At 39.8% G+C, this 13,484-nt stretch overlaps 1 protein-coding gene across 2 annotated transcripts in view; it reads right to left on the reverse strand.

Moving 5' to 3' along the window:
* Positions 1-1,573: 1,573 nt before the first annotated feature.
* Positions 1,574-13,484, reverse strand: part of LOC131820783 (conserved oligomeric Golgi complex subunit 2-like) — a 35,352-nt gene continuing 23,441 nt past the window's right edge. The window contains exons 2-4 of one of the 2 annotated variants that reach the window (XM_059156525.1): positions 5,198-5,359; positions 3,975-4,037; positions 1,574-1,766 (exon numbers count right to left, since the gene is read on the reverse strand). In XM_059156525.1, coding sequence (XP_059012508.1) covers positions 1,743-1,766; positions 3,975-4,037; positions 5,198-5,359 — 249 coding nt within the window. In that variant the 3' untranslated portion in view covers positions 1,574-1,742. Of the gene's footprint in view, positions 1,767-3,455; positions 4,038-5,197; positions 5,360-13,484 lie in introns of those variants that run through there. The other variant, XM_059156524.1, reaches the window with a different exon arrangement.

Genomic DNA, 13,484 nt, shown 5'->3' on the forward strand with positions numbered 1-13,484 from the left:
TAGAACTTTGTGAATTTAAGATTTTTTCAATCTTTTCAACTGATCAAATAACTTGTATAAGCCCCAACACACACATCTATAAAAATAAAAATTAAGCAAACAAAAAATGTCACCATCTTTACTCTTAATCATCTTTATTTCCCATGCTAAATGCCGGAAAATATAAGACCAAAAGTTAACTTCAAATATATAGGGCATGCTATATTTTGAATATTCCTATGAAACACAGAATTCTCAAGAATTCAAATCTTAGTTCTAGAATAAGCATACTTCCATATTCTATTGCAAGTTTATAGAGAAAAAAAAAAAACCTGACTTTGCTTTCTCATATTCTATACTCTTATTTCTTCTTTTCCCCATCCTGAATCTTTCTATGGGCATTTCTTTCCTATTTTTTAAAAAGACTTGTTTATTTGAGAGAGAGAGAAACTGCATGTGCACATGCAGGGGAGGGGCAGAGGGAGAGAGAGAATCTCGAGCAGATATCCTGCTGAGCACAGAGCTCAATGCAGGGCTCAATCTCATGACCCTGAGATCATGACCTGAGCCAAAATCAAGAGTCGGACGTTTAACCAACTGAGCCACCAGGCACCCCTCCATTTGTTTTCTTATGGCCCTTTATTCATGTTTTAACTTTGGCTTCTGATCATACTGACCCTCTCAGTTTACATGTGCATATACCTATATACCCAAGCACCAAATCATTAAAGACCTTTTACACTACAAATATTATCAAAGAGGTTGAGGAACATTATGAAAACTCTCATCCTAAAAGAACAAAAAATACAAAGTCATCCATTCAATAAATAGTTACTGAACACCGCTGGGAGCTCGACATTCATTCCGACGGGGGGTGGGGGAGGAGGGGGGACACGAGAAAATAAAGCAAGAAATACACCCTGCTCTCATAAAGCTTACTGTTTTGTCTGGAAGCGCATGACAAGCATTCTTTGGATAAAAGCTGTGAGGAGATCCAGAGGCGAATTAAACAGAAGGTCCCTCAAACAGGCTTTCTCCCCACTGAGATTTTAACAAATATGCTAATAATACACATAGAAAACATTGTACAGAGCAGCAGGCGAGAGTCAGAAGCCCAGACTCCCAATGCCCGCTGTGCCCCTACATCGTTATGATCATGAATGACATCGGGGACACTTGAAACTGGAGATAGCACTAAGGGGCACACTCCCGGGGTGAGCCCTCAGATGTACAGAGCCGTTGCCTGTCTCACACACCTGAAACTAAGCCAACACTGCATGCTAACTACTGGGAATCGAAAAAATTAAAGTGAACACCAGAACATAAAGAACACAGGATCAGAAAATAACAACAAACCTATGGCAGAATCCTGAGTTTGCTTTGGAAAGCCCACTTCTCCCCTAGTCTCTAATATAGGCCTATTTTCTTTACAGGGCCACTGACAATTTATACAGTCGTTAACTGTCAAGCGCTGCACCGACAACAGTTATCACTGTTTCTTGTTCTGGAAAAAGTGGGTGATCTTGAGATCGTGTGGGTACCTCTAAAATTCTGTCTTATTATTTCAGGTAGATAAGGTGACATAATGCATAAAATGCACATGCGTGAGAGCTTTGAAAAAAAGCTGAATAGTGCTGACAAGTTCGCAGAGACAAGAGGAGAAGGCTTCAACTGGCATGCAGCATAAGAAAACTACTGGAGGGTACGTTTTTCTTCCTTATGTCCTCTTGTTTACACATTCGTTCATCTACTGCCCGAATTCCTTAACTGACAGATGACCTGAGACTCTTTAAAAGAATAATAAAGAAAACGTATTACAGACATTGTTTTGTCACATTATCAAGTTCCTACATCTCATTCAATTCCAGAGAACTTAATACCTGTGCACCAGTACTATGCAGATATTGACAAAAAATATATATATATACCAGACACAGTTACTGTTGAGGGGACTCATGATCTGGGGGCATAATGACACGAAGGCAGGGTCGCATGGCCAGAAGAAGAATGACACATATACAGTGAAAGTTATGGGGATGAGGGGGCTTAGAATGGAGAACAGATAATATGAAGCAAAGTACAGGAGAGTCTGGAAATGTGACGGGGCTCGAATCGGACTCTGAAAGCCATGTGTACACAGCTGCCGAGGTGGGGAGGGGATGGGGAGCAGATATAAGTGCAGACACACTCAGGGGCAGGGGCAGACAGGCACACAGCCATGTGCACTGCAGGCTTCCTTCTGGAGAGAAGCAGAAATAGGAATGGAGGGCCAACTTCACTGAGATGAGGTCTTTAGATTCTGCATATTTTGGAGAACGGGAGAATGTCAAAGCACTGATGCATGATGATGAAATGTGGGTATGGAAATACCAGGAATCAAGAATGAAGAACAGAAGACCAGAAAAAGGCAGAACGCAGAGGTGGAGAAACATGTCCAGAAGCTAATGAATAAAGAGATAATTAGGAATTAGGGCCAAAACAAAGGTTAACAGAAACAACTAGAATGAAGTAGGCATATCACAAAAATTCCACAGGAAGGTGAATTAATTCACTCCATCAACATTATGAAACACCTCCTGGATGTCAGTATTGTGGCACCTCACAGGGATACAATGAAGACAGATATAGTCGTATCCCTCAGTGGTCTGAGAATCTCACAGAACAGCTTCAGAGTTGGGACCACAAAGGCAGGTCAGGCCTGTGGCTGAGCAGGACCAAAGTGGCCATAAAGACAGGCCATGGAAAAGGGAGGGGATACGGTGATGGCAGGGGGTGAGGCGGGACGGGAACCTGTGTGAGTAGAGCAAATCTGCCTCCGGGGAGGGGTTCGAGAGAAGAGTGGGAGGCCAAAGGAAGGCTAGGCTTGGGAAACAACACCACTATGAGGCCCTGGGAGGAAGAGGCACACCAAGGAGGCAGTGGGAGAGCCCCACAGCGGCTGGTGTGGAATCCAACAGCGGACCAAGAAAATTCCTTCCATTGCAAGGAAAAGTACCTTTAACAAGATTTTGTAAAATTCAAATGAGACATAAACCATGGAAAGTATTGGCTACCTCAAGGCACAACTCAAGATTTTTACCTCTTTCACGAACTCTTTCCTGCCTGCCCCTCCCCTAGGCTTCTCAGCACTGATATTTCCGTTACTCTGCATTTTTCTTGGTTCTAACCATGTACTGTGTCCTCCCTTAAATTATGTTCTCCTTATATTCTCTCTAGGATGCAGGCACTGTCTTAGGGGAGGGATGCACGAGGCCACTCAAGCTAGAGGAGACACACAAGGAAGGATGGTGTCGTTTATGACAAGTTTACGACAGGGCATCAGAACGGACAGAGGCCGGAAGTCAGGGCACCAAACACAGACGGGGGGGGGGGGAGACAGGGCAGCACAGTTTTCTGTTAGAAGTGATGCCACAACTCCCCCTCCACTGTTCACCCAGGTGGAGTTCCTATTCCCAATGGTTTAGAGGTCGGGAGTCCCATTCCCACAACAGAGATTTTTCTGAGAGAACATGCAAATGTAACATTTATTAAGTATTACATTTTATTTATATTATCCTTCAGTTCCATTAGGGATTACACAGTTTTTGTAGATCAGCCCAGGAACCTAACCACATGTAGATTACGTGGGCAGGGGGGGATATTTACAAGATTACAAACTGTTAAAATACAAGTCATTCATAAGTTAGAAACCACTTACATATGACCAAAGTGGCATTAATACGTTGAATTTGGAAATATGCTTCCTCTCCCCTGACATTTTAAGGTTGTCTAATCTGAGAATATGTCTTCTTCAAATCGAACATGTTTTTTTAGGTTTTTAGCATATGCAAAAACAAAATCATTTACAACTCTTCTGAAGGTGAATATTATAATCATGAACCGTTAAAATACAACCACCAGTACCACCAAACTAACAGATGAAAAGAATTCTTAGAGAAAAGCCGACGAGGACAACAGGCATCACAGCAGACTGTTTTCATTAATTTGGGACTTACCAGAACTTCTCGTAACTGTCCCAAAGGCACAGAAAGTTGATTGAGGGCTTTGTCCATGCCAACCTAAAGGCAAAACCAGGTTGGCACAAACACATCACGATAAGGAGTAATAGTGACGTATCTATTTAACAATCAAAGCAGTACCAGATTTAAATTATGTTTTTTGGCACAACCGTATTTTGCTAAATAACTAGCTAAACAACAGAAGTGTTATTTGGCCATTAATGTTGTTCATAGTATATGAAAAAAATCTGTTGAAATACATGAAACTATAAAAATAAGGGAAGTCATGAGAAATGAAAGTTTCCTTAAGAACAATTTGCCTTTAGATGACATTTTAAATGAATGTGAAAAATTTTCAGAGAAGGTGAACACTTCTCTGTCTGTAACTGATGATACTCAGCCAGCTGAGTATCGGGCTGAGAGATGGGCTACGTCTCTCTTAAACATTATTATAAGCCTTGAGAAAAATAGAAATTAAACAGAAGTAAAATTTTCTAGGTTTTTAATCCTATTGGGATATTTATCTTAGTGGTATAATTCCCAAAAGCAAATGTGCACCATTAATTTTAATGCTTCTTGAAATTCCCACGGAGCTGCAACTTTCTGTGCTTCTCTGCACAAACAGATTTAAAACAAAATGAAGCATCAACAAGGAGACTTTTCTGCCAAGTAACAAAATTCAACATTTCTAAAAGGCTTTTACAAACAATTGATAAGCTCACTGCAAATCATTCTTATATTGTTATAAAACCAAACTTTTAAAATATCAATATTGGCCAATGTTCCCTCAACCTAGCTCTGGCTAACATATACCTGGGAGTAAATTAAACATTGTAAGAGTGGTGGACATTTGCTCCTAAAAATTAGTCTAAATCAAGGAAGACTTCAGGGTAATCACTTAGCAACTAATAAAACAACCCCTTGGGTATTATCATCCTTTACTTTTCACTGTTGACTAATGAATTTGAAACAAAATCTAACTAGAGCAACCATAAATGAATAAAAACTAAAACAAACAAAAAAATGTATTCCCAAAAGTTTAGTTCTTTTATTAATGAAATTGGTAATTTCTTCAAGTTTCTGGTGGGGTTGGTGGGGTAATCAACTGAAAGGTTTCTAAAAACTCTGCCCTTTTAATAAATATGAAGGAGAGAGAAAGTGTGTGTGTGTGTGTGTGTGTGTGTGTGTGTGTTTGTAGGACTTGTGAATTTCAGGTTTACCAAGTTTGTGGAAAGGTTGACAAAATCTGCATAATCCTTATTGATGAGCTCGACCATGGCTATTTTAAGATGTTTATAGTAGAGTTCCAGATCTCCTCTTAGTTCCTCCAGCTGGACATGCTTCCTATAGTCAGACACAAAGTGATCGACGTCAAAATCTTCCTGAAAATCAAACCAGAAAGAAAAAAATGATTGCAATGATACCACATTTTACATAGAAAAATAAGATCAGAGAAAGAATAAGAGGCCGTATTACTGCATGGGAACACACACAGGGACATCAGGGGGTCTGCTCACTTCCTAAGATTATGGGAAAGGGGGCCCCTCACCAAGACCATTCTCTCCTGTTGCCTAACTCTACAGGTATTTTATTTCTTTTAATTATACATTTCAAAGAGGCTCTTCTTAAAATAGAAACAGCTTTTTCTTCTTAATTTTAAAAGTAACAAATGTTCACTGTCAAACTTTCAACCAACCAAGAAATACTTATGTAAGAGAGAAAAAAAAAATCACCCACTCTCTAATGCTCTGCAGTTAAGCACTGTTAATGTTTATTTTTCTTCACTATTTAACACAGCGATTCACATTCTTCCAGACTTTGTTTTGGTCTTTCTCTTTACTTTTTTTTTTAAGATTTTATTTATTTGAGAGAGAGAGACTGAGAGAACAAGTGGGAGAAGGGGCAGAGGGAGAAGCCGGCTCTCTGCTGAGCTGGGAGCCTGATGCCAGGGTTCATTCCAAGACCCTGAAATCAAGACCTCAACCGAAGGCAGACGCTTAACTGACTGAGCCACCCAGGTGCCCTAGTCTTTCTCTTTAAAATATAAATTACTTTTGGGGTGCCTGGCTGGTTCAGTGGGTTAAGGCCTCTGTCTTTAGCTCAGGTCGTGATCCCAGGGTTATGGGTTCAAACCCCGCATTGGGCTTTCTGCTCAGCAGAGAGCCTGCTTCCCTGTCTCTCTCTCTGCCTGCCTCTCTGCCTACTTGTGATCTCTGTCAAATAAGTAAATAATTTTTAAAAAAATAAATATCAATTACTTTTTAAAGAAACTGACATATAATGGACACATGTTAGTTTCAGGCGTACAACATAAAAATTCCATATTTTTATCTGTTGTGAAATGATCACCCTAAGACTAGTTAACATCCATCACCAAACATACACATTTTTTTCTTGTGCTAAGAACTCTTAAGCTTTAGCAACTTTAAATATATAATAATATAGGGCACCTGGGTATCTCAGTGAGTTAATGCCTCTGCCTTCGGCTCAGGTCATGATTCCAGGGTCCTGGGATCGAGCCCCACATCAGGTTCTCTCCTCAGCAGGGAGCCTGTTTCCTCCTCTCTCTCTGCCTGCCTCTCTTCCTACTTGTGATCTCTGTCAAATAAATAAATAAAATCTTAAAATATACATATATATATATATATATATATATATATATAATATACTATGCAGCCATCAAAAGAAATGAAATCTTGCCATGTGCAGTGATGTGGATGGAACTAGAGAGTATGCTGAGTGAAATAATCAGAGAAAGACAATTATCATACCATCTCCCTGATATGAGGAATTTGAGAGGCAAAGTGGGGGGTGTGGGGGTAGGGAAGGAAAAAAAATGAAACAAGATTGGATTGGGAGGGGGGCACCTGGGTGTATCAGTGGGTTAAAGCCTCTGCCTTCGGCTCAGGTCATGATCCCAGGGCCCTGGGATCGAGCCCCACATCGGGCTCTCTGCTCAGCGGGGAGCCTGCTTCCTCCTCTCTCTCTGCCTGCCTCTCTGCCTACTTGTGATCTGTCTGTCCAATAAATAAAATCTTTAAAAAAAAAAGATTGGATTGGGAGGGAGACAAACCATAAGAGACTCTTAATCTCACAAAACAAACTGAGGGTTGCTGGGGGGAGGGGTGTAGGGAGAGCGTGGTGGGGTTGTGGACATTGGGGAAGGTATGTACTATGATGAGTGCTGGGAAGTGTGTAAGCCTGACAATCCACAGACCTGTAACCCTGGGGCTAATAATACATATTTCTAATAAAAAATAATAAAATAAATATACAATAATACACAGTATTATTTACTACAGTCACTATGATGTACATTACATCCCCAGGGCTTATATTATTAACTGGAAGTTTATAACACTGGACCCCTCATCTATTTCCTCCACAACCTCACCTCTGGCAACCACCAATCTGTTCTCTATGACTTCATTTTGTTTTGTTTTTTAGATTCCACATGTGAGGGAGATCATACAGTATTTCTCTTTCTCTGTCTGACTTATTTCACTCAGCACAATATCCTCAAGGTCCATCCATGTTGCTGCAAATGGCAAGACTTCCTTCTTTTTATGGTTGAGTAATATTCCATCGTATACACACACATTTTCTTTATCCATTCACCCCGTTGGTGGACACTTTAGTTATTTCCAAGTCTTGGTTGTTGTAAATACTGTAATACTCACTACTGTGAGTATGAGTCTTGCTGGCCGCTAGAGCCAGGTGATCTAGAGGTATACCCTGGGTAGCAACTGCAAACCTCGGGGCATCATACGAGCATTCAAGCTCCTTTCCAGGAGATACCAGAAAGCAGAAGCGAGGCAGAGGGACAGCGCAAAGATGGTACCCATCAGCTCCATCTTTGGAGAATACCTTACTAGGCTCCTAGATCCATGTTAAATGAGATGCCTGCCCCTCAGGGCTTTAAGATAAGCAAATGGGCCTCTTTCACAGAAATCTGAACGCATTTCAGTCTGCTGCTTCTGTGCTGAGTTCCAGGGTGGGTCAGTCTACTCCCGCGACTGCTTTAAGAACTCTTTCTCAGTTTGCTATAGCCTTGTGGGTCTCATGGGTGCAAGCTCTGATGGCTTTCAAAGCTGGATGTTTTGGAGTCTTGTCTCTTAGATGTACATCTTGAAAGTTGGGGTGCCAGAAGTGGGGCTCAAAGCCTTTACTCCTCAGGGAGAAGCCTGGGGTTGTGAGTACCCTCTCAATCCCAGGTCGCTGTACCAGGGGTGGGGTTTATGGCAAGAGTGATTCTTACTTCAACATAGGTTTTTTTCCTTACTCACCTAATGTGTAGGAGTCACTCAGCTAGTTGTAGGGTTTTTTCCACAGGAAATTTTTCCATATGGAGCTATAGATTCAGTGTGTATTTCATAGAAGAGATGAGTTCAAGATCCTCCTATGCCACCATCTTGAATGGAAATCCCAGACCTTCTCTATGTATGTGTGTAAACATACACACACACACAAATATTCATGCTCTTCTAAACTATTTCCCATCTACGGGCACCTGGGTGGCTCAGTGGGTTAAGCCTCTGCCTTCGGCTCAGGTCATATCTCAGGGCCCTGAGATTAAGCCTCACATCAGGCTCTCTGCTCCGCCGGGAGCCTACTTTTCCCCTACTTTTCCCCCTCTCTCTGCCTGACCTCTCTCTCTCTCTGTCAAATAAATAAATAAAATCTTAAAAAAATTAAAAAATAAAAAACAAAAAACCATTCTATAAAAAAAAATTTCCCATCTAAAAATATAACTTGAATGTCTTTACGTAAAACACATACATTTCTATTAATATTTTATGTGCATGCTGAGTGTCCCATTGAACAGATGTTCCAAATCTTTCATAACCTATTTCCAAGTATTGGTCTCACAGGATTAGCTATCCTGTGTTTCCCCTTTACAATACTGTGATACCCCGGTAGGCTTATATGCTTAGAGGCAATAAATTACTATCTACTTCCCCTGTGACTCTGCTACTCCATGACCTGTTTAGTCAGCAAGAATCAAATGTGATGATTCCCAAACTAGTTAAGGACACCTACACTTACTTCGTAATTATATAGCTTCATTAAACACTATGTAAACCAACAAAATATGACTGCAAAAAAAATCACTGTTCTTTTGAAAACTAACACAGCTACTTTGGAAAGATTTGATACAAAGAAATCAATAAGAAAATTTTTGCTAAGTTAGGTATGGGTGAGATGACCACATGCCAGGCAGGGAGGGAGTGATCACAGGATTCTCACTCAATTCAGTTAAAGAAACTGAAACTGAATGCAAAAAAAGACAACATAGAAAGCTTTTTTAAAAAAGATTCTTTTTATTTATTTGAGACACAGACAGACAGTATGAGCAGGGAAAGGGGCAATGGGAGAAGGAGATTCCCTGCTGAACAGGGAGCCCAATGCGGGACTCTATCCCAGGACCCTGAGGTCATGACCTGAACCGAAGGTAGATGCCTAACCTATTGAGCGACCCAAGTGCTGTGATAACTCAGAAATCTAATCTGCAGGCCAGTTTCCAAAGAAAAGACCTGGCACTGTTTCAATGGAGAATAAATGTACATATATTTTTTCCAAATAAAATGCTAAAAACTGTATATACCATTCCCTAAGAGTACTTGTTTAAACTGACTTTCTTAGTTAATCAACCAAAGACTGACCCTGCTAGTGTCGAAGAGAAGGACTTCATACCAAACCGTAATTTCACAGTCATCTACAGAAAGCCACCTGCTTCTTACACTGGTGACCAAATTAGCCTGGACCTTTCTCTCCTGAGACCATCTCAGACCTTACATCATAGTTATGTAGTACATCACGGGAGGGGGTCTCGGTTCATAATCCTGGCCATCCTACTCACCAACTGTATACCTTTAGGTCGATCACTTTCCCTGCCTCAGTTACACATTGTTGAAGTTCTTGAACTTCATGATGGCATTCTAAATTGTATAACTGGGGTGCCTATGTGGCTCAGTTGGTTAAGCATCTGCCTTTGGCTCAGGTCATGATCCCAGTCTCTTGGGTTTGAGTTCCACATCAGGCGCTCTGCTGAGCAAGGAGCCTGCTTCTCCCTCTGTCCCTTCCTCCTGCTCCCGCACTCTCTCACTCTCAAATAAAATCTTAAATAAATAAATAATTCATATAACTTAGCCTCAGTGAACAAATGCTATTAGGTAATATTAGTACTCAACTTACCATTTATGCATTTGTTCTCAGATAAACAAAAGTTGCATAACACATGACTAAATAACTCAGAACATCTGTGAATACTGGGTTAGGCAGCGTTTGCTGTGAAAAGCAAACCCAAACTCACAGTGCCATAATAGAGACCCATTTCACTTAACCAAGAATGGTTTTACTACTTTAGGAATGGTTTTACTTTATAGTGTAGATTTCCCAAGTATTCAAAAAGAAAGTATTTACAACCCATACATTTATGGTCAACTGATTTTTCACAAGGATGCCAAGACCATTTAATGGGGGGAAAAACAGTCTTTTTGAGTGCCTACTACTGGGACAAATGAATATCTACATGCAAAAGGATGAACTTGGAACAGCAACGTCACACATACACAAAAATATAACTCAAAATGGATCAAAGATTTAAATGTAAGAGTAAAAACTGTAACACTCAGAGAAAACAGGTGAAAATCTGTATGACTTGGGATCGGGCAAAGCTTTTTTAGACATGATACACAAAGCAATAAGAAATATTAGATAAGCTGAACTTGATCAAAATAAAAACTTTCGTGTGTCAAAGGACACTACGGAGAACGTGAAAAGACAACCCACAGAATGGGAGAGAGTATCTGCAAATCATTTGTCTGACAAGGACCTAATAACCAGAATATGCAAATATACTCTTAGAACTCAACAACAAAAAGACAAATAACCTAATTTAAAAACAAGCCAAAGACTTTTGAATAGACATTTCTCCAAAGATGATACACAGACGGTCAAGAGCACATGTCGGGATGTTCGACATCCTTAGTCATTGGGGAAATGCGAATCAAAAGCACATGCAGATGCCACGTCACACCCACTAGGACAACTATGGTAAAATAAGAAAAAGAAAAAGAAAAAGAAAAAAAAGAAGAAGAAAAGTGCTGGCAAGAAGGCGGAGAAGCTGGAACCCTCCTGTATTGTCGGTGAGAATGTAAAATAGTGTGGCTAAGGCAGCAAACAGCTCGGTAGCTCCTCAAGAAGTTACACACGTACAATTACCCAGCAGTTCTACGTCTAGGGGTATGACACCGACAGAACTGACAACAGATGTTCCTGCCACAACCTGTACATGAATGTGCACAGCAGCGCTGCTCGTAACAGCCAAATGAGTATATACCCAACGTCCATCAACTGATGAATGGATACATAAAAGGTGAAAGAGCCTCTTACACAACCACAAAAAGGAATAAACTGTTACATGCTACAACACGAGTGAAGTCTGAAAACATTCTACTCTCAGGTTAAAGGAAGCCAGACACAAAAGGTCACGTGTTATACAATTCCACTGATAGGAGATGTTCCAGAAAAGGCAAATCCATAAAAACAGAAAGTAGATTCATGATTGCCAGGGAATAAGGGGAGGGGAGAATTGGAACCAAGAGGTTTATTTTTCGGGTGATGGAAGCATTCTGGAATTAGACAGAAGTGACGTATGTACCATATACACAGTAAATATACTAAAAACCAGAGAAGAGTACACTTTCAAATGGCAACTATTATGCTTTGTGAATTATATTTTGATGAAAAATGAAACAACTTAAATATCAACAAGTTAAATGCTAGAATACATTAAAAAAAATCCAAAGTAACACTAATCACAGGAACAATGGAGTAGCTACATGAATTTCAGACAAAGCAGATTTCAGAGAAGGAAAACTATCCGGCATAAAGAGCAGCATTACATAATGATAAAGAAATCGACTGACCAAGAAGACACAATTATCCTTAACGTATGTGTGCCTGATCAACACAGGTGAGACACAACCTAACAGAACTGTAGGGAGAAATAAACAATTCCATTTTCTCAGCTGGTGACTTCAACACTTCTCCATCAGTATTGGGCCGATCCAGCAGCAGGGCAACAAGGATCTGACAGATGTGGACATTCAGTCCAGACATGGCACACTCAACACCACCATCAATTACCATACAATAGACGTACACAGACAATTTCGCCCAGTAATAGTGCAACACACATTCTTAAGCTCATCAAGACAGAATAATTCTGGGCCACAAAACACAACAAATTTTTAAAACTAAAAATTATACCAAGTATGTTCTCAGACCGCAATGGTATTAAAAATCAGTAACAGAAGATAGCTGAAAAAGTCCAAAATACATGGAGATTAAATGACACACTTCTAAATGACAGGAGACCAGTCTCAACAAAATACAATGTAGCAAAATGTGTGGAATGCTGCTTAAAGGGAAAATACAGTACTGAATGCAAATATTAGAAAAAAAAAGATTAAAGTTAATAATCTAAGCTTCCATTTTAGGCAACAATGACAAATATCAAATCTAAGGTAAGGAGGGGCTCCTGGGTGGTTCAGTTGGTTAATCATCTGCCTTTGGCTCAGGACATGGTCCTAGGGTCCTGGGACAGAGCCCTGCATCAGAGCTTCCTGCTCAGGGAGGCTGCTTCTCCCTCTCTGATTCCTCCTGTCTGTATTCCCTCTCTCACTGACTCTCTCTGTGTCAAATAAAATCATAAAAAATAAACCCTAAAGGAAGTAGAAAAAAATAAAAATTAGAGCAGAAATCAATGTAATTAAAACCAGGAATTTTTTTTTTAAATCAATAAACCCCAAGTCTGTTTCTTTTAAAACATCAATAAAACAGATACACCCTTAGCCAGGCAAACAAAGAAAAAAAGGTAGAAGACATAAATTACTAATATCAGATGAAAGAAGGGAGGGCCACTGCTAACAATCTCAATCACTGTAAATTCAACCAAACATTTATGGAATACTACACAATTCTCTAAAATCTCTTCCAGAAAGTAAAACTACACGGAATACTTTCTAAATCATTCAAGGAGATCATTATTACCCTGACACCAAAACCAATACTACAAGAAAAGAAACTACAAACTAGTATCTCTCATGAACACAGACACAAAAATCTTCAACAAAAATTAGCAAATAAAAGCAAACACTATATTAAAAAATTATACACCAGGATCATGTAGGATTTATTCCAGGTATGCAACGTTAGAAAATGTTCAACATTAGAAAATCAATGTGATCCATCATATCAACAGAAAAAAAATCACATGATCATATCAATGAAGGGAGGAAAAAAAGCATTTAACAAAATCCACACCTCTTCATTATTAACCCTCAGGGAACTAGGAATAGGAGGACTTCCTCAACTTGATAAGAATGTCTCCAAAAATCCACAGCTAACATGATATTAATACTGAGAAAATAGAAGACAGGGAATCAAGGCAAGGATGTCCCTCCTACTACTACTATTCAATACTATACTGGAAGGCCAAAC

This window comes from Mustela lutreola, chromosome X (genome assembly GCF_030435805.1).
Source record: "Mustela lutreola isolate mMusLut2 chromosome X, mMusLut2.pri, whole genome shotgun sequence".
Taxonomy (NCBI): Eukaryota; Metazoa; Chordata; class Mammalia; order Carnivora; family Mustelidae; genus Mustela; species Mustela lutreola.